Here is a 20,891-nt window from a genome sequence, read left to right as displayed (position 1 = left end):
TGTACATGTTTCAGCTATCCACTTATTGCATTCTTCTCAACATTCAACCTTTCTGTTTCTTTCGAAGCCTCCTTGTACATTTGTGACATCTCAGAAATGCGTTTGTTTAGATCTCAAACTGTTTGATTCATTGAAGACTTTAGCTTATCATGTGTTTTCAAAGATACATACTCAATTTGAATCTTGTGTTTCAAGTCTTCCAATTCAGCTTTGATACAAACAGTTTCTGAACTTATATCTGTCTTTATTTCCTCTGTCTGCAGCAGAGCTTGGTCCTTCTCCTTCATTTTGGTTTCACTGTTCACCAGTTCTGTCCTGGTGAAGTCTTAGCTTGTTTCAGTTATGTAATCATGCTACTCGTAGCTTCATTATCCACTCGCAGCTTGAAATGTTCTACAACTTTCCCTTAAGTCAGAGCCAGGTGGCTCAGCATTGTCACCCGCTGTTGCAGTTTGGGTACTATGTCTGCACTTTCATAAAGACCCATTTCTAAGACTTCAGCTGGTTCTCAGCCTCCTCTTTCCTCTGCTCTAAACTCTTCAGCTCGCGCACTTCATTGTGATTACATGGTCTGCCACCCTCATGTGGTTTGCTTGGGTATTGCCTTTTTCCCTTGCATTGCTTTATTTGGGGTGTTCTAAACCTCTTTTTAAGCTCTGCGCACTCCACGGCGTGAAGATTAAACTACTTGTCAAAGCCTTTTAATATCTCATCAAAGCTAGCTGAGGATTCATCAATGCCTTGCATTAAGATTACTTCATCGGCAAGTTCACCAAAGGAGTATAAAATATATTAATTTGGACTCCATCTGATTTCCTACTTAATCCTGTTGTACTCCAGTAATTTAATAATCTATTTCACCAAAGTCCCCAATTCTGCGCCTGGTCTGGCCCTTAGGTCTGCCCAGATTGAACTGGTAGGGTTAATTTGCTGGCCATGGTTGCTTTTTAGCTCAGGGGAGTACAGCTTTAAATGCTGTTGCACTTTTAAGGATGGTGCTGCAGTAACCATTTTTTCACTACTTCTTCTTCCTATGCTTGTCAGGTTTTGGCGGGCCGCCATGTGGTATGGCTCCGACTCTAAACGCAAGCTAGCTGTGGTGATTAATGAAATAGATTGAACTTATTAAAGCTTTTGAAGGCTTGTTCAGCCTTGGAGCTGAAATTTTGATCATCCTTGCTAGGTCCTTTGACTCTGCAATGGATGGGGATTCACAGTGCACCTCCACGTGCTCTAGTGGAGTTCTTTCACTGCACAGTGGATTTTTCTTCTGCCCTTCAGCCTCCAAGTCTGCAATGGAGCTTCTCTTTAGGCAATCTCCAGCTGTGTCTTTGGTTCAGGTGCACTTCAGTCAGGGCAGGATGCTGTTCCTTTTAGTTTTTCAGATTCCAGGGTCCTTCTGGGGTTCTGGGTTCTTTCATTTGCTGCCACCATGTTGTAAGGGTTTGTTCAGTAGGTCATGTAAAAAGGTTCAGAGGGTTATAAGGTTGAACAGTAACTGTTTATTGGTAATGCATAACAATATACATATGTACAAAGTATAGCCCAGACTAGGAGGTAACTCCATGCTTACTTCAAGATAAGTCTCGAGATCATGTCTGCTCTATGTCCTAACCCGTCTGCTCAGTGTGCCGGTCTCTTGTCATGTGACACTTTCGATCATACTATGAGTGGCAGTGTCCTCCAGTCCCACATTAACCCCTGCTATGCCACACAGCCTGCTACTAAAAAAGAGCCATGTTCATGCTTTTCATCTTGCACTTGTCAGGACACTTCGCAAAAACACCAATATAAGGGGAAAACAACAAGTTATACTGTATGAGAGTGCAAGAGCTTCCACATGTCTGTTTTTTTCAGCAATACACAAGTTCTGTACTACCAAACAACCACCCTATAGTACAGTTGTGGCTTCAAGTCCTACCTCAGGGCTTGAGAACAAAAGTCAAGGCTCTGCTGCAGTACTGCACTGTTGGGAGGTGCTGGCTTTCGGATGCGATGTTAAACTGAGGCCCTGTCTGCCCTCTTATGTGGATTTAAAAGACTCTGGGGCACTAATTTGAAGAAGAGTAGAGGAGTTGCCCTGGTCAATATCCATCCCTCAATCAACATCACCAAAAAGCTGATTCTCTGGTCATTACGACATTGCAGGAACTTGCTGTGCGCAAATTGGCTGTCAAGCGTAAAATGCCTCGGGGTGTCCTATGGTCGTGAAAGCTGCTGCACGAATGCAAGTCTTATAACTTTTTTTTAAACTCACTTGCGGGATGTGGGCTTCACTGGCTGGGCCAGCATTTATTGCCCATCCCTAATTACCCTTGAGAAGGTGGTGGTGAGCTGCCTCCTTGAGCCGCTGCAGTCCATGTGGTGTAGGTACACCCACAGTGCTGTTAGGGAGGCAGTTCCAGGATTTTGGCCCAGCGACAGTGAAGGAACAGCGATATCTTTCCCACTCAGGATGGTGTGTGGCTTGGGGTGGAACTTCCAGGTGGTGGTGTCCCCATCTATCTGCAGACCTTGTCCTTCTAGATGGTAGTGGTCATGGGTTTGGAAGGTGCTGTCGAAGGAATGGAAAAAAACTGCTCCAGATAACTCCCTATTTCTGCTGACAGACCAACAGGATCGCAGAGCATCTTCCCCCACCGTTGCCCTCCTCCCTTACCAAGATGGCGGCGGCTGGGCTCCGCCTTGTGGGGGGGGGGTCACGTGGGGGGCAGCGACGCGGGCGCACGTCGCGTTCGTCGTGGTGACGCATGATGGAGGATACTGCGGCTGCGCAGTCGGCGCCGGAGCGGGTCAAGAGAGAGGCCGGTGAGTGTTTTTGCTGGAGCCGGACGGGTTTGGTAGAAACAACCCGCGGGTCCTCACAGGCCGCTCTCCCCTGACACGGCTTTAAATGCGGCCTGTAGCCGTCAACAAACACCGGGGCGGGGGTGATTTTAACCGGTTCGGGGGCACACAACTCTCCCGAGGGCGAGGTTGAGGGGAGCATCCGGGCGGGAGACCCGCCTGACTTTCGGGGCAGTGACAAGCAGGCCCGACCCTCCGGCCTGATACTGGCGAGTTTTGGGCGGGGGTTCGGGTTGAGGGGCAGGGGGCAGGGGAGCTGGGTGGGGGGGGCTGCATTGGGCAATAGTGAGGGGAAAGTGAAAATGAAAGTGAAGCCGGGAGCCTGGATGTCGGGCGGGTTGGGTTGTTTGTTTGGGGCGAGTGCACTGACCGTGTGGGTTCAGCTCCCTGAGTTTGAGATCTCGCCACCTGTTCCGTGTGTTGAAAACTTTGGCATTGGAAGTTCCTGTAAATATTCAGTTTCTGGATTCTTGTGCAACATCCACACTCTCTCTCTCTCTCTCTAAGTCAGAAGGTTATGGGTTTGAAGAGACAGTGGAGTAATGGTAATGTCACTGGGCTAGTGTAGCCCAGAGTAATAATCCTGGGGATGTGGGTTCAAATCCCTCAGCAGCTGGTGGGATTTAAATTAAATTGGTAAATCTCGAATGTAAAGTTAGTAGTCTCAGTAATGGACAGCTAGCATTGATTGTTGTGAAAACTGATCTGGTTGACTGATCTGTGATCCTTATTCAGTCTGGAAACCCTTACCTCGTCTGGCCTGCATGCGACTCCAGACCCAGAATACCCAGGCGCACAGTAAATGTGACTGTTAATGGCCTAGCAGTCCACTCAGATCAAGGGATGGGCAACAAATGCTGGTCTTGCCAGTGATGCCCCACATCCCATGAAAGAATAAAGGAAAAAAAGTCTCATTCCAGGATTTGATTGGTACTTGGAATGAGTGGGTTGTCTTATGAGGAAAGGTTGGACAGACTGGGCTTGCTTCCATTGAGGTTTAGAAGAGTGAGGGGTGACTTGATTGAAGTACATAAGATCCTGAATGATCTTGACAATGTGGACATGGAAAGGATGTTTTCTCTCGTGGGTGAATCCAGAACTAGGGGGCACTGTTTTAAAATTAGGGGTCGCCCTTTTAGGACAGAAATGAGAATTTTTTTCTGAGGGTTGTGTGACTTTGGAATTCTCCCTCATGAGGCAGAGTCATTGAAGATTTTTAAGGCAGAGGGGATAGATGGGAATGTGGAATTTGACGCACAAGCAGATCGGCCATGATCAGTACTCAGATCCTGCAGCATCTGTAGAGAGGGAAACAGTTAATGTTTCATGTCTGTCACCTTGGAACTGTGAAAGTTTGGAGATGTTAGCAGTTTTAAGTAAGGGAAGGAAGGGGGAGCAAAGGAAAGAGTAAAAGGAAAGGTCTGTGATAGGGTGGAAGACAGGAGAGATTAAATGGCAAAAGGAAGTAATGGGACAAATAAGAAAAAATGTGTCCAGAAGAGTTGTGAATGGCAGAAATGTAAACAGGTTGAACATTGTAAAAACAAAAACCAAAACCAGGAAAGGAAATGAAATGGAGGCAAAGGTTATGATCTGATATTCATGAACTCAAAAGTTGAGTTGATGAAGTGTTGTTCCTCAAGCTTAAACTGAGTTTGGAACCTTGGACAGTGAGAAGGGAGCAGGTAGAAGGGCAGTTGCTGCATCTCCTGTGCTTGCATGGAAAGGTGGCATGAGAAGGGGACAGGGTGATTGAGGCGGAGACGAGGGTGTCACGCAATGCACGGACCCTTCAGAAGGTTGAAAGGGAAAGGTGTGGTCATAACATCACACTAAAGGTGGTGGAAATGCTTAAGGATGTTTATATATGGAAGTTACTGGGGTAAGGTGAGGACAAGGTGGACCCTGTTGTGATTCTGGGAGAGGGGGAAAGGGTGTAAGCAGAAGTACGCGAAATAGAATGGTCACAGTTGAGGGCCCTTTCAGTCACAGTGGGGGCAAATCCTCAGTTGAGGAAAAAATACATAGAGGAAACGTTTCCAAACCGGTGCCATTCAACAACATCATGACTGAACTTCTACATATAGTATTTTAGGCTTCATTAGTGGGTGCATTGAGTACAAGAGTAAGTAGTTCATGTTGAACTTATGTAAGACACTAGTTAGGCCTCATCTGGAGTACTACATTCAGTTCTGGGCACCATACTTGAAGTTTGCTAAGGCATTGGAGAGAGTACAGAGGAGATTCACAAGAATGATTCCAGTGATAAAGATCTGTAGCTATGAGGATAGATTGGAGAGGTTCGGACAGAAAAGAAGACTGAGAGGAGACTTGATATAGAGGTATTCAAGATCCTGAGGGGTATGGACAGGGGTAAATAGTGAGAAACTGTTCCCACTCGAAAGAGCATCAAGAACTGGAGGGCACAGATTCAAAATAATTGGTAAAAGGAGTAAAAGTGATGTAAGGAAAAATTATTTCACCCACAGGGTGGTTGGAGTCTGGAACAAACTTTCTGAGAGGGTGGAGGCAGGTTCGATCGAGGTGTTCAAAAGGGAATTGGATTCCTATCTGAAAAGAAAGAATGTGCAAGGTTATGGGGATAAGGCAGGGGAGTAGCACTAAGTAGAATGGTCTTTCAGAGAGCTGGTGCAGACTCAATGGGCCGAATGGCCTCCTGCACTATAAAGATTCTGTGAATACATCAGCTCCACTTTCCCAGCCACTCCCATATCCTTATCAAATTCAGTCTTGAATATGATAGATAAGTGAGCATCCACAGCTCTCTGAAGTAGAGAATTCCAAAGAAACTCATCTCTGAATGAAGAAACTTTTTCTCATTGTATTTGAAAAAGAATGTTTTGTACAACTGCGGTTACACAATCTAACAAAGCTAAAATAGTCACAAAGATCATTATGAGCCGCACAGACAAGGAAAGTCCCTCACCTCAGGTATGAGCTGATTTTAACTAGGGCAGCAGTAAAGCTGCCAGTTTAGTTGGAGATATAGTAGATATTTTTACTTCATTGTGATTGGACGCTGTTTTACATCATTGTGCCAGTTGTGGCTCTGTTGGTAGCATTCTCACCTCTGAATCACAAGGTTCCAGGTTCAAGTAACCCAGAGACCCAGGATAATGCTCTGGGGACCAGGGTTGGAACCCCGCCACGGCAAATGGTGGAATTTAAATTCAATAAAAAATCTGGAATTAAAAGTCTAATGACCATGAAACCATTGTCGATTGTTATAAAAACCCATCCGGTTCCTCTAGGGAAGGAAATCTGCCATCCTTACCTCGTCTGGCCTGCATGTAACTCCAGACCCACAGCAATGTGTTCGACTCTTAAATGCCCTCTGAAATGGCCTAGCAAGCCACTCAGTTGTATCAAAGCCCAGAAAGTCTCAAAAGAGGAATGAAACTGGATGGACCACCCGATATCGACCTGGACACTGGAAACGACAACGGCAAACTCAGTCCTGTCGACCCTGCAAAGTCCTCCTTACTAACATCCGGGGGCCAGTGCCAAAATTGGGAGAGCTGTCTCACGGACTAGTCAAGCAACAGCCTGACATAGCCATACTTACGGAATCATACCTTACAGATAATGTCCCAGACACCTCCATCACCACCCCTGGGTATGTCCTGTCCCACCGGCAGGACAGGCCCAGCAGAGGTGGCAGCACAATGGTATATAGCCGGGACGGAATTGCCCTGGGAGTCCTCCACATTGACTCCTAACCCCATGAAGTCTCATGGCATCAGGTCAAACATGGGCAAGGAAACCTGCTGATTACCACGTACCGCCCTCCCTCAGCTGTTGAATCAGTGCTCCTCCACGTTGAACACCACTTGGAGGAAGCACTGAGGGTGGCAAGGATGAAGAATGTACTCTGGGTGAGGGATTTCAATGTCTATCACCAAGAGTGGGTCAGTAGCACCATTACTGACTGAGCTGGCCAGGACCTAAATGGCATAGCTGCTAGACTGGGTCTGCGGCAGGTGGTGAGGAAACCAACAAGAGGGAAAAACATACTTGACTTCATCATCACCAACCTGCCTGCCGCAGCTGCATCTGTCCATGACAGTATTGGTAGGAGTGACCACTGCATAGTCATTGTGGAGACAAAGTCCCACCTTTACATTGAGGATACTCTCCATTGTGTTGTGTGTCACTACCATCATGCTAAATGGGATAGATTTTGAACAGACCTAGCAACTCAAGACTGGGCATCCATGAGGCGCTTTGGGCCATCAGCAGCAGCAGAATTGTACTCGAACACAATCTGTAACCTCATGACCTGGCATATCCCCCACTCTACCATTACCATCAATCCAAGAGATCAACCCTGGTTCAATGAAGAGTGCAGGAGGGCATGCCAGGAGCAGCACCAGGCATACCTAAGATGAAGTGTCAACCTGGTGAAGCTGTAACACAGGGCAACTTGCTCGCCAAACAGCATAAGCATCAAGTGATAGAGCTAAGCGATTCCACAACCAAAGGATCAGATCTAAGCTCTGCAGTCCTGCCATATCCAGCCGTGAATGGTGGTGGACAATTAAACAACTCACTGGAGGAAGAGGCTCCACAAGTATCTCCATCCTAAATGATGGAGAAGCCCAGCACATCAGTGCAAAAAAATAATCTTCAGCCAGAAATGCCGAGTGGATGATCTGTCTCGGCCTCTTCCGGAGGTCCCCAGCATCACAGATGCCAGTCTTCAGCCAATTCACTTCACGTGATAACAAGGAATGGCTGAAAGCACTGGATACTGCAAAGGTTATGGGCCCTGACAATATTCCGGCAATAATACTGAAGACTTGTGCTCCAGAACGTGCCACGCCCCTAGCCAAGCTGTCCCAGTACAGCTACAACACTGGCATCTACGCGGCTTTGTGGAAAATTTCCCAGGTATGTCCTGTACACACAAAGCAGGACAAATCCAACCTGGCTAATTACCGCCCCATCAGTCTACTCTCAATCATCAGTAAAGTAATGGAAAGGGTCATCAACAGTGCTTTCAAGCAGCGCTCGCTTAGCAATAACCTGCTGACTGGCGCCCAGTTTGGGTTCTGCCAGGTTCACTCAGCTCCTGACCTCATTGCAGCCTTGGTTCAAACATGGACGAAAGTGCTGAACCCCATGGTGAGATGAGAGTGACAGCTCTTGACAACAAGGCAGCATTTAACAGAGTGTGGCATCAAGGAGCCCTAGCAAAACTGGAGTCGAGAGGAAAACTCCACTGGTTGGAGTCATCCCTTGCACAAAGGAAGATGGCTGTGGTTGTTGGAGGTCAGTCATCTCAGCTCCAGGACATCACTGCAGGAGTTCCTCAGGGCCCAACCATCTTCAGCTGCTTCATCAATGACCTTCCTTTCATCATAAGGTCAGAAGTGGGAATGTTCGCTGATGATTGCACAATGTTCAGCACCATTCATGGCTCCTCAGATACTGAAGCAGTCCATGTCCAAATGCAGCAAGACCTGGACACTATCCAGGCTTGGGCAGACAAGTGACAGGTAACATTGGCACCACACAAGTGCCAGGCAATGATCATCTCAACAAGAGAGAATCTAACCATTGCCCCTTGATGTTGAATGGCATTAGCATCACTGAATCCCCCACTATCAACATCCTGGGGGTTACCATTGACCAGAAACTGAACTGGACTAGCCATATAAATACTGTGGCTACAAGAGCAGGTCAAAAGCTAAGAATCCTGCGGCGAGTCACTCACCTCCTGACTCCCCAAAGACTGTCCACCATCTACAAGGCACAAGTCAGGAGTGTGATGGAATACTCTCCACTTGCCTGGATGAGTGCAGCTCCCATAGCACTCAAGAAGCTTGACACCATCCATGATAAAGCAGCCCACTTGATTGGCACCACATCACAAACATTCACTCCCTCCACCACCAACACACAGTAGCAGCAGTGTGTATCATCTACAAGATGCACTGCAGGAATTCACCCAGGATCCTTAGACAGCACCTTCCAAACCCACGACTGCTACCATCTAGAAGCACAAGGGCAGCAGACACATGGGAACACCACCACCTGGAAATTCCCCTCCAAGTCACTCACCATCCTGACTTGGAAATATATCACCATTCCTTCACTGCCTCTGGGTCAAAATCCTGGAACCCCCTCCCTAACAGCACTGTGGATGTACCTACACCAGATGGACTGCAGCGGTTCAAGAAGGCAGTTCACCACCCCTTCTCAAGGGCAACTGGGAATGGGCAATAAATGTTGTCCCAGCCAGCGAAGCCCACATCCCATGAATGATTAAAAACAAAGTTTCACTTCAGGGTTTGAGAGCACAAAAATCAAGTCTGACACTCAGTGCGGTACTGAGAGAGTGCTGCACTGTTGCAGGTGCTGTCTTTCAGAAGAGATGTTAAACTGGGGCACCATCTGTCTGCTCGGGTGGATGTAAGAGATCCCATGGCACTATTTTGAAGAAGAACAGGGGAGTTATCCCCAGTGTCCTGGCCAATATTTATCCCTTAATTAACATCACAAAAAAACAGATTATCGGGTTATTATCACATTGCTGTTTGTGGGAGCTTGCTGTGTGCAAATTGGCTGCCATGTTTCCTATTTTACAACAGTTAGTACTTCATTGGCTATAAAGCACCTTGAGACATCTGGTGATCGTGAAAAGAGCTATATAAATGCAAGTCTTTTATTTATTGCTAAATGAGCGGTAAAACTACACTATATATATTCTTTACCACATAGGTATCAAAATGCTTAGAATTAGTGTAGAACTGTCTTGTGCAGTCAACTTTTTTACACCTTGAAATGTTTGTTTCTTTCAGAACGAAAAGAGACAATGATGTGTTCTAATCAGTTAAATACTTCTTCCCTTGGACAGACTGGACAGAATTTGAATCAGGGCCTGCATGCTGTGAATGGTACTGCCATGAATGTCAATGGTCCCCACATGCTGGGAACTTTTACTCCAGAAGATACCCTACAGCAAATGGACGAACTGATTAAGGAGAATAATGAGTTGAAAGGTGCAGTTACTCCAGCAGATCATGGGCTTACTATAACTGATTTTCTTTCAAGGAAATGTGTAATTTGCTGTGCCATTCATTCACAAGGTTATTTAAATTCTCATGTCGATGGTTGATTAGATTATAAAGCTTAAGGGTATATTTGTTACTTAGTTACTCTCCACAGCTGTTACATTATGGAAATGATATATAGCAACAGATCAAGAACTACAGGTTAAAAAACATACATTGTTTTATGCAATTAAGTTCCACATTTTCTTTTTAGTTTTAAACTGCTCTGTCAAGGTAATTCATTTCCTTGGCACCTTGTCTGAAATTAGGCAAGTGACTTGTTTCTATTACTTGAGGAAGGATGTAGTTTCACTGGAGGCAGTTCAGAGGAGGTTCACTAGATTGATTCTAGAGAAGCGGGGCTTGTCTTATGAGGAGAGATTGAGCAGTTTAGGCCTATACTCGCTAGAGTTTAGAAGGATGAGAGGAGATCTAATTGAGGTATATAAGATGCTAAAGGGGATAGACAAAGTAGATGTGGAGCGGATGTTTCCCCTTCTGGGGCATTCTAGAACGAGAGGCCATAGTTTTAGGTTAAGGGGTGGTAGATTTAAATCAGAGATGAGGAATTACTTTTCTCAAAGGGCCGTGAATCTGTGGAATTCACTACCTCAGAGTGCAGTGGATGCCGGGACGCTGAATAAATTTAAGGAGGGGATAGACAGATTTTTAATTAGTAATGGGTTGAAAGGTTATGGGGAGAGAGTGGGAAATTGGAGTTGAGGCCGAAATGAGATCAGCCATGGTCGTAATGAGTGGCGGGGCAGGCTCGAGAGGCTGAATTGCCTACTCCTGCTCCTAGTTCTTATCTTCTGGCTATTCTTGTCTCGAATTTAGCTCAATTGCTTTTAGAAACAAATGGGTAGTGAATTAGTTAAGATGTAGGAGACAATAGGGATAATGGACATATACTCCACTTGGCAAGCTATGACTTGTGGTGGCCCTCAGGGGTCTCAGCTTTTCACCAGATTTATAAAATGACTTAGATGAAGGAGTGCAGGGCCAAATATCTAGGTATGCTGATGATGCTAAGATAGGTAGTGTACTGTAAGTCGTGTAGATGGGAACAGGAAGTTGCAGAGGGGCATTGGTGGATTAAATGTGTGGGTAAACTGGCAGATCAATGCAAGGTGTGATCCATTTTGCAACGAAGAAAGGTCGGAATTTTTCTAAATGTTGAGAAGATAGGACTGCAGGTGAGCAGATAGATTTAGAGTCCATTAGATAGATTTAGAGTACAGAAATCACTTAGAACTATGGACAAGTACAAAACGTATCAAAAAGGATAATATAATGTTAGCCTTCATCTTAAGAGCTGGAAAATACAAAGGGATGGAAATTATGCTGCAGTTGTAGACACCATCTGGAGTAATACATTTAGATGCCGGCATGCATCTCAGGAAGGATATAATTAGCCTTGGGGGGCAGACAGTGCAAATTCACCAGAATTATATTGGAGCTGAAAGGGTTAAGTTATGCACATAGACTAAGTTTGTAATCCCTCAAGCAAAGAACATTATGGGGTTATCTTAGCAATGTGATGAACATTGTGTGAGAAACCATCAGGAAGGCAAAGAGAAAATGCAAAATCAAATTATCAAGGAATAGAAAAAGATTGCTGAAAAAAGACATATGCTGTTGAAGCTTTTCATTTTGCACTCATCAGAACAGGAGCAAGAATTCAAAATTTCAAAGGAAGCAACAATTTATACTTTATGAAAAAGGGGATGGTGATTGGTTGAGATGTTGCCATGGCAGATGCACTAGGGATCAGTTGTTCCCCCATGCTTTTATTTATTCAAAAAAGGTGCAATGTTTAGACATATTCATTTTGCTTGCAGAGGACAGGTCCCTGCATATGCATATATGTAGCTTCTAGCAAATGTAAGTGAGCTACATTGTGAACCTGACTAATAATCTTAAATTGGTTGTTAGTTTAATTCTTAGCACACTTAGGATTGTTCAGTTAATGCTGTCCAATTGTGGAATCACATCTAACATTAGACATTATGTTCTGAGTTTTGCAAGCACGGGTTGGTTGAGTGTGGTCAGTACTCTGCCTATTGTGAACAACCGAAGAGACTGTAACTTACTTATGCTTGCTAGAAGCTACGTATATGCATACACAGGGACCTGTCCCCTGCAGGCAGGAGGAATGTGTCCAGACATTACACCTTTTATGAATAAACAAAAGCATGGGGGTCAATAGCACTGTGGTGCCATTCGCCTTGGCAACATCTCAACCAATCTTAGGAAGGCAAATTAAAGTTGGTATTTATTACAAGGGGAATGGAATATAAAAGTAGGGAAGTTTTACTGCAGCTGTACAGGGCCTTGGTGAAACCACATCTGGAATGCTGTGTACAGTTTTGACCACCTGATTTGAAAAAAGATATAACTGTATTAGAAGCAGTTCAGATAATGTTCACTCGACTCATTCCTGGTATGAGGAACTTATGGTTGGGCCTATACCCATTGGAGTTTAGAAGAATGAGAGGTGATCTTATTGAAACATATAAGATCCTGAAGGGATTTGATCGGGTAGATACCGGGAGGATGTTTCCATCTGTGGGAGAGACTAGAATCGGGGGACACAGTTTAAGAATAAGAGGTCTACCGTTTAAGATGGAGATGAGAATTTTTTTTCTCTCAAAGGGTAGTTAGTAAGTAGAATTCTCTTCCCCAGAAAGCAGTGGAGGCTGGGTCATTGAATTTATTCAAGGCAGAGTTAGACAGATTGTTGATAGACAAGGGAGTCAAGAGTTATGGGGGTGGGGGTCAGACGGCAAAGTGGAGTTGAGACCACAACCAGATAAGCCATGATCTTATTGAATGGTGAAGCAAACTTGAAGAGCTGAATGGCCCACTCCTGCTCCTCAGTTCAGCGTTCCAATCAGAATTGATTTCCCAACCAATCAGTACCCCTTTTCACAATAATTGTTGTTCCCTTTGAAATTTGGCATTCTTGTATCTGGCCTGATGAGTGCAAGATGAAAAACTTTAACAGCATTTCTCCTTTTTCAGCAATGTTTGAGTTTTGTACTATTAAGCAACTATTAATTTAAAAATAACTAAAACATAGGCACATAAATAAGGAAAGAAATATTAAAGTTGGAATTGGGCCACTAAAGATAAATGACAGAGAAATGACAGAAGTATTAAAATGACAAACAGTTTGCTTCGTTTTATACAAAGGCAACAAAATACATGCCACTAGAGTTTGAGTTTATAAAGAATGTTAATATAGTTAAAATAGAAAGGGAGAAAATAATTGACAAACTAGCAGAACTAAAGCAAGGTAACAGCCGGATCTGCACCAATGCAAATTCAAGGAAACTAGGAAGGAGGCCAAAGATGTAATGTTAAAACTGTCCAGAAGGACAGAGCCTTGGGTCATGTGACATGGCCCATTAATGGTTAATTGCAGCATAACAATCAATTTCTGTGCTTCTGACCAGAATTCCACTGTTCACCCTTAGGAGAGAGACAAGGTGGCAATTAATACCTCTTCTGTATAATGAGTTTTTATTTCTCCCACTTGTGATAGTTCAGGTTGGGGATCCAGTTCATCTGCACTTCTGAGGTGTCAGCTGTGGCTCAGTTCATAGCACCCTCGCCTTTGAATCAGAGGGTTGTGGGTTCACGTCCCACTCCCGGAAAACCAAGAACTGTGATTGTACTCGAAAGAGTTGCAATCTGTGACTGTTGATAACTCGAAAGAGTTTCATCTGCACTTCTGAGGTGTCAGCTGTGGCTCAGTTCATAGCACCCTCGCCTTTGAATCAGAGGGTTGTGGGTTCACGTCCCACTCCCGGAAACCAAGAACTGTGATTGTACTTGAAAGAGTTGCAATCTGTGACTGTTGGTAACTCGAAAGAGTTTCATCTGCACTTCCTCTGCTTTCGTTGATTACAAGGGGCCTGTACAATGGGGTGTGAGATTCCACAGACTGAGAGAAGAGTTATTTTATTCTTGTAACTCCTGTTGGTAGCTTCCAGAACAAAGGGCCAATCCTGTGGTCATGTGTCTTGTAGCAGCCTTTTTTTGGTTCGGCAGAAAGTCCATCTTTTAAAAATAGCAAAGGAATAAAGTTTTGGATTTATTTTCATGTCATAGGGACCCAACAATCTAAAGCAGAAAATAGAGTAAAGGACCAAGCCTGGGGCAACTGTTCATAATTTGAATTATTGGTCTGGACTTGGGAATAAGTAATGCTGATACCAATCTGAAGTGGTGTAGCTGTCAGCGAGGTGGAACACAATATAATACAAGAAGACATTAGGAGACTTGCATACATGGCAGTTAAGTGGCAAATGAGTTTTAACATTGATAAATGTGAGGTGATGCACTTTGGTAGGAAAAACAGAAACAACATCTATACCTAAGAAAATAAGAAACTGAATGTGGTCGAAGAACGAAGGAATCTTTGAATATGGCTGAACAAATCACCAAAAGCGGAATTTCAGATCAGAAAAAAAAAACAATTAAAAATGCTAACAGCGCTGGGAATTATTTCTGGAGTATAGAATTCAAAAGATTTAGGGATCTGATGGAGGTTTTTAAAATTGAGTGGGCTGGACAGCGTAAATGTGGAGAGAATGTTTTCACTTTGAGGGAATACAAAACTAGGGCCCATAAATACAGGGCAGTTACTAATAAATCCAGTAAAGAAATAAGGAGAAATTTCTTTACTTGAGTGATTAGAATGTAGAAATTACTTCGCAGGGAATAGTTGAGGCAAATAGCTTACATGCATTCAAAAGATTATGATAAGAGAAAAATATGTTGAACGGCTGAAATGAGTTTGGTGGAATGGGAGGAGACTCTAGTGATGAATAAACACCAGTACAGACCAAATGGGCTGAATGGCCTGTTTCTGTGCTGTATATTCTATTTAATCTCATTGAATTGTTTCAGATGATTAAAGGATTTGATAAGGTAGATGAAGAAAAACTTTCCTCTGGTGTGGAAGTCTAAAACAAGAGGGCATATTGATAAATGAGATTTTGGCGGTTTGGGGTAATATCAGGAGGTTCTCCTTCACACAGAGGATAGCGGAAATCTGGAACTCTTTGCTCCAAAAACTGTTGAGGCTGGGGGTCGATTGAAAATTTCAAAACAGGTTGCTGGATTTTTGTTAGGCAAGATTATTAGGGGATATGGAAAGATGGCAGATAAATGGAGTTAAGATACAGATCAACCATGATCTAAATGAATGGTGGAACAGGATTGAAGAGCTGAATGACCTCTAATATGCGTTGGTGCATACCATCCAGACCTGAAGTTTTATCCTGCTTTAGTTCTGCTAGTTTGTCAGTTATGTTCTCCCTTTCTATTTTAGCTATATTAATATTCTTTATAAACTCATCCTCTAATGGTGTCGATTTGTTGCCTTTGTATAAAATGAAGCAAAGTGTTCATCATTTTTAATACTTCTGCCATTTCTCTGTCATTTCCCATATTCCTAAATATTTTTGAGACATGCTTAGGGACAAAATGTGTACAAGTTTCTTTTTCTTATAAAAGGCAGCTTTGTTTTAATTTTTAGTTTGGCCATTCTGGGTAAGCATTCGTTAAAAATTCTAAGTATACTTCCACACAATGAGACTGAAGCGATATCAAATGTAGCTTGCACCGTTGGCATACTTCCAGGAAGCCAAAACATCAGAGAAAATCAGCCAACAGCCCTGTCAACTGAGTAATGATGAGTCACTGGGGATTTTGAAAGAAAGGATGAGAAGATACAATTTTTATTTTTAAAAAGTTGATATTCATCTGGATTCCACAGGTGGTAAGAATAGGGGGAAAATAAGAATATAACACTTACATAAATGGGCATACAAGACCACTTCTCATCTAGCCAGCTTTTTAATTAGATCATGTAGAATTTACACTTATGTGGATTTTAGCTTTCTTATTAATCTCCTGTAGATGATTCTGCATAAATAGATGAGCAGAACTCTAAAATTTGCTTTCCACATGTTAGCTAGTTAGCCCCGGCCTGCTAACCTCCACAAAACAGGACCATTTGTGTCCTGTGGAGTATTTGATCTTCTGTGCTCATTTCTGCCTCTGTAACCTTCAAGCGCATTACCAACCAGATGCTTATCAAGTTGCTTCATGAGGTATTTATTCAACACAGCGTCAACTTACTTATCTTAGATTCTGTTACACACCTAATAATATGGCAGGAAACTTGTACTATTCTCTCAATTTAATTTAAAACCTTGGCCTGGTAATTCTTTGCTCACCTTGAGGAGCATGCCAAATCAAGATTGTCTGTACCCTTCGATCTTTTAGAGGCTTCAATCCTGCAAGGAACCAGGTTGATGTCAGGTTGAATATTTCAAAAAGCACAATGACTTATAGGTCTGACTTAGTAATTGTATTCAAGATATAAGTCACTATCCATTACATATATTTGCATCACATGCATACAAATTAATACCTGTATTAAAGTAAGAACTTGGTGTTTTATATTAGTGCTACAAATTGAGAGGTTATTGCACTGTGGAAAATAAATCAGGTGGCACTGGTATTATATCAACCTTAATTAGGACTGCATGTTGAAGTTTTTGTTTGTCAATACATTGTCCCATTCCAGTTGGCTTTTGAAAATACGTTGGGAGTATAAACCATCACCATTTTCAAAAGATTACATTTCCTACATTACATGATTACTGATTGCATCGAGAAGGGATGTTGACTCTCAGTTTGGTAAAGATGGGTGTTGTGGTTTTATTGTGGAGCGCTTGCAGATTGATTAAGCAAGTGTGGGTAATTTTGTTTTGAATTTATTATTTTGCAAAAACCCAATTAAATTCAAGGGCCTGGAAAATACTTCATTATTGCTGTGCTGAGGGAATGGGCTGTGGGAGTCGCACTCTTAATTAGAACTGGGGAGGTTAATTATCAGCCAGAAACTTGTTTGTATGCAACAAAGAACCTTTCTTATAAAGATATTTGTATGACCCTGGAAGACATTGTTGCAGGGGCAGTTCCATGCAGTAATATCTAGTACTTTCTACTACTGTGACAAAAGGCCACCAAAACACTGACTCTAGCTGAAACAAAAATAAAAATACCTGGAAAAACTCAGCAGGTCTGGAGCATCTGCGGAGAGGAACACAGTTAACGTTTCGAGTCCGTATGACTCTTCAACAGAACTAACTCCTGACTCTAGCTGACTTTGTGCCTTTGCATTTTTGTTGCAATTTCAGTGACAAAACCTCTTAAAATAATTTCAGGAATAATTAAATAACAAACAAAAACCATGGACTGGAGCTCTCTTAAACAAGAGAGCTTGCTCTGATTTGATTTTTTTTTAGTTCAGAATGTGTATTTTTAAAGCACCATCTACCAATCCACATATCTAATTTTTCATGTGCATTTGAAGAGTTGTTGTCTCAAAGCTCTTTTGTTTCACGCGCCTGAAATACTTGAACAGCAGCGACCCTATTTCAAATGGATTAGTAATCACAGACCCCCATCTAAATTATATTATTTATAATATGAGATTGCTGCATGTAAAGAGTGTATTAACAAGTATTTTTAAGAAAACAGGTATTTACCCTCGCACCGTTTTCAGTACTCCTCCATTTGTACCCCTGTCCTGAGCGAAACAGCACTGTATATGTGGCGGCTGCATTCCATTTCCAGCTTGCAGACCCCCTGAAAACCCTGAATGGAACTCCGGGGTCCATGGACCCCAGCTCAACAACAACTGAACTAAAAATAGAAAAGCTACAGCTGTGATTGGCATGGAAAACTTCAGATGAATAGCACCTAATAAATCCCTAGCCTCACAGTTGCACACAACTTCTTGCGCAGGATCGATAACTAAATGATCTTTTTGAACTTCGCTCGACACAACAGAATGTTTTCAGGTCCCTATTCTGCAACATTTTTGCTTTGCCAAAATCACAAAGAGCATTTTATAATAGAAATTGGAAGTTTTTTTAATTGTACAGAAATTTCTGAGAAATGGCAAGCATTGGAGTGAATTCCCCCACCCCTATTATAGTTGTATTTTTTTCTATCTTCCAGTGGTAATTTAATACATTGCAGAACTATTTTAGTAGGCCAATTATAAATGAATTGTCAAAAAAAGTATTTGTCTGTAGTGAAGAGCTTTTTTTGGATTTTTTTATAATGATCTTTCGCTAAGTTACAGAAAAATTATTTTAGGTTAGACATAATTTTACAGTAAAAGTTCCATATTTAGTTAACTTTTTGTAAAAGTATCGGTGATTGTGCCTTACAGAAGCAATCAAGCAAACAAATCATGCTATGAAGGAACGTTATGAAGAGCTTGCAACTTGGCGTGAGAAACAGCGGGAAGAACGGGAGTATATTCAGAAGAAGTTTGAGGAAGCCAAAGCCCGACTAACGGACCTTGCTGCAGAGAATGAAACCTTGAAGAGCAAAATACGAGAATTAAATAGCGATGGTTTACAGGTATATAGAATGAGGATTGGATAATTTCAGAGCTATCTGTACATGTAATTTAGTTGCACTGTAGACATGGAGGCTGAAATATTTTAACTTGTTCTCATTGAAGGGAAAATTAGGAGAAATATAATCCTGGATCTTTTTAAATGCTGAAAGGCAATTGCACTATAATAGTTGATTTTTTATTGAACCATCTTTTTTCTCTCTGATCCAGGTTGTAATCTTTTGGACATATATTCACAATCCAAGACTTAGCCACTGTGCTGATCAGAGAGGTTGACTGGGGGAAATGGAAAAATTTGCACGTGCAGTAGGGGTGCTCTTCAATTTTAACACATTTTTGGTGGAAGGAGAGAGTAATTTTCTCTTGAATCATAACTCACTTGATCTGAGAGTACTTAGTATTGGCACTGACTGTTTAAAGAGAAAAAATTTCATTGTCTGGGAGTGATGCTCCCCACACATTTAAACCAAGCAAAACATTGTTGATGCAAATAGGGTATTTAATTTAAATCCTTAAGTATTATTACAACATTCATGAGAATAAAGTTGACCTTTTCTCCTAATGTAGTATATTGAGTAGAATAAGCTGCGATTAAAATCAATTAACTATATTTTGTTTACACAAAGAGTGGGCAAATACCTGCCTACAAATTAATTTACAAGTAATAAATATAGATCTTGATGAACATAGACTCTAATCCATTACAGTACAGTTTTTTCATGGACCACAAGGACATAGTGCAGAATGCAACTGGTCAGACTTCAATAAATTGTAATTTTAGATCGGCATTTGAAGTACTTGCTCAATTACCTATGAAGGTGGAAGTTTCACAGAATTATAACGTCATTTACCTCTTTTATGTTGAAAAGAATCCTTGACAAACAGATTATACTTGATCTGTTAGAAGGAATGGGCTTTATGGGCACAATTTTTTCCTCTCATTCCATGCTTTTTTGTGTTGGGAAGTAATCTGTTGGATAGCATTTTTTTTAATGTATTTTTTATTTTCTGACAGGGTATACCCAAAGATGCGTGCTCTAATCTGGTGGAACAAGATGTTCAACAACTGAAAGCGCTTGTTACCAGGCTGCAGACTGAAAAGGCTGATTTGGTTGCCATGAATTCGGAGCTTCTGCTGAAGTTGGGTGCCGCAGCATCTGATGATTCATTTGTTGAAATTCGAATGGTGGTATGTGGAAAAACTAAATTAAATAAATATGGAATTCCAGTGCATATTGGTGCCTGAAATTGGTTATTGTTACAGTGTACAATTATACATTTCTACACTAAAAACAGGACAGAAAGAATTCAGTATAAATCAGTAGTTTATATGGGATCCTATTTATGAGCAGAGCCAAGCCTGTGCTATGGAGCGAATGTGTGAAAGCTGAAAAATGCTAGCAAAGCACATATATAAATTGAAGAAACTCACTACATCATGAAAATACAGACTTGGGTCCAATTGCTGCAATTCTCAGCCCTGAGACATGCTGCTCTTGAGAACTTTGCTTCCAAAAGGCAGCAAATACAAAAGGTTGGGGGTCGGGTGAGAGGGGCGGGGTGGAGGAGTGAGGACAGTGGTAGGGACAGAGGAAAGCAAATCAACCTGTAGTCTTCATTCAAGTCCTAATGTTCAATTCAGGAGCAATAGTGGAAGAGAGTTAGGAACACCCTGATTGGAATCTTGGATGGGAAATGGAACATGTTACAGAGGACCTAAAAGTAACAATGAAAATTTAAAAACATATTAAAGAGAATGATAAGTTTTTAAAATATTCGTTGGAATTTCTCTGAAAATCTTAAATGTTTGTTAATTTGTTAAAATTTGCAATTTTGGAGCATACTGTACTTTTGAGCATTTTTATACGGTTAAAGGTGCTTTTAACATTGAGCAATTACACCATTGCAGCTAACAATGAAATTTGAGGGCATTGATGCTCTCTAATTCTGTAGGAGGACATTGATGATGGTGAACTAAAAGCAGCAAAGGAATTGCAGTGCGAAGGTGCAGACAGCCATGCAGCAGCCTATATGTAAGTGATTTCATTTGTTTGTGTGCTTCATTGTTATGTCACTAAAATTTGAAGTAAGATTATATGCTATTCAAACTTTTAACTGCTGCATATTTTGTATGATTTATTAAGTAAAATTGACTCTTAAAGTTACCTTATGTAAATTTACCATTAATACAGACAGTATTGTGCAAACAATACTGATTGAAGAATACACTGAAATTTTGTTGTTCATTATGTGCTGCTTTCTTCAGATTCAAATTGCTACCTCAAATTAGTAAAATACACCCTTAATTTAATTGCAATACCATGATCAACATCATATGCGCAGAGTGCATTATTAAATGGAGGCAGAGAGCCAGTTGAGAGTGGTCTGAGAATGGCTTGTCAGAAGTACAAGACACACACTAATCATTGGAAGAAAAATCTCAAGATTATAGAATATATGGAAGAACACCCTGCAGAAATGAAGTAAAGGCACAGAAATGGAACATCCTTCTC

At 41.9% G+C, this 20,891-nt stretch overlaps 1 protein-coding gene across 1 annotated transcript in view; it reads left to right on the top strand.

Moving 5' to 3' along the window:
* The first annotated feature begins 2,718 nt into the window (after nucleotides 1-2,718).
* The window catches only part of optn (optineurin), a 57,510-nt gene continuing 39,337 nt past the window's right edge, over nucleotides 2,719-20,891 (top strand). The window contains exons 1-5 of the mRNA XM_078552953.1: nucleotides 2,719-2,808; nucleotides 9,672-9,872; nucleotides 18,187-18,380; nucleotides 19,394-19,567; nucleotides 20,332-20,411. Of these exons, the coding sequence (XP_078409079.1) occupies nucleotides 2,751-2,808; nucleotides 9,672-9,872; nucleotides 18,187-18,380; nucleotides 19,394-19,567; nucleotides 20,332-20,411 (707 nt within the window). The 5' untranslated portion in view covers nucleotides 2,719-2,750. The remainder of the gene's footprint in view (nucleotides 2,809-9,671; nucleotides 9,873-18,186; nucleotides 18,381-19,393; nucleotides 19,568-20,331; nucleotides 20,412-20,891) is intronic.

Source organism: Cetorhinus maximus, chromosome 12 (assembly GCF_964194155.1).
Source record: "Cetorhinus maximus chromosome 12, sCetMax3.hap1.1, whole genome shotgun sequence".
Lineage (NCBI taxonomy): Eukaryota > Metazoa > Chordata > Chondrichthyes > Lamniformes > Cetorhinidae > Cetorhinus > Cetorhinus maximus.
This window is presented reverse-complemented; position numbering and strand designations above follow the sequence as displayed.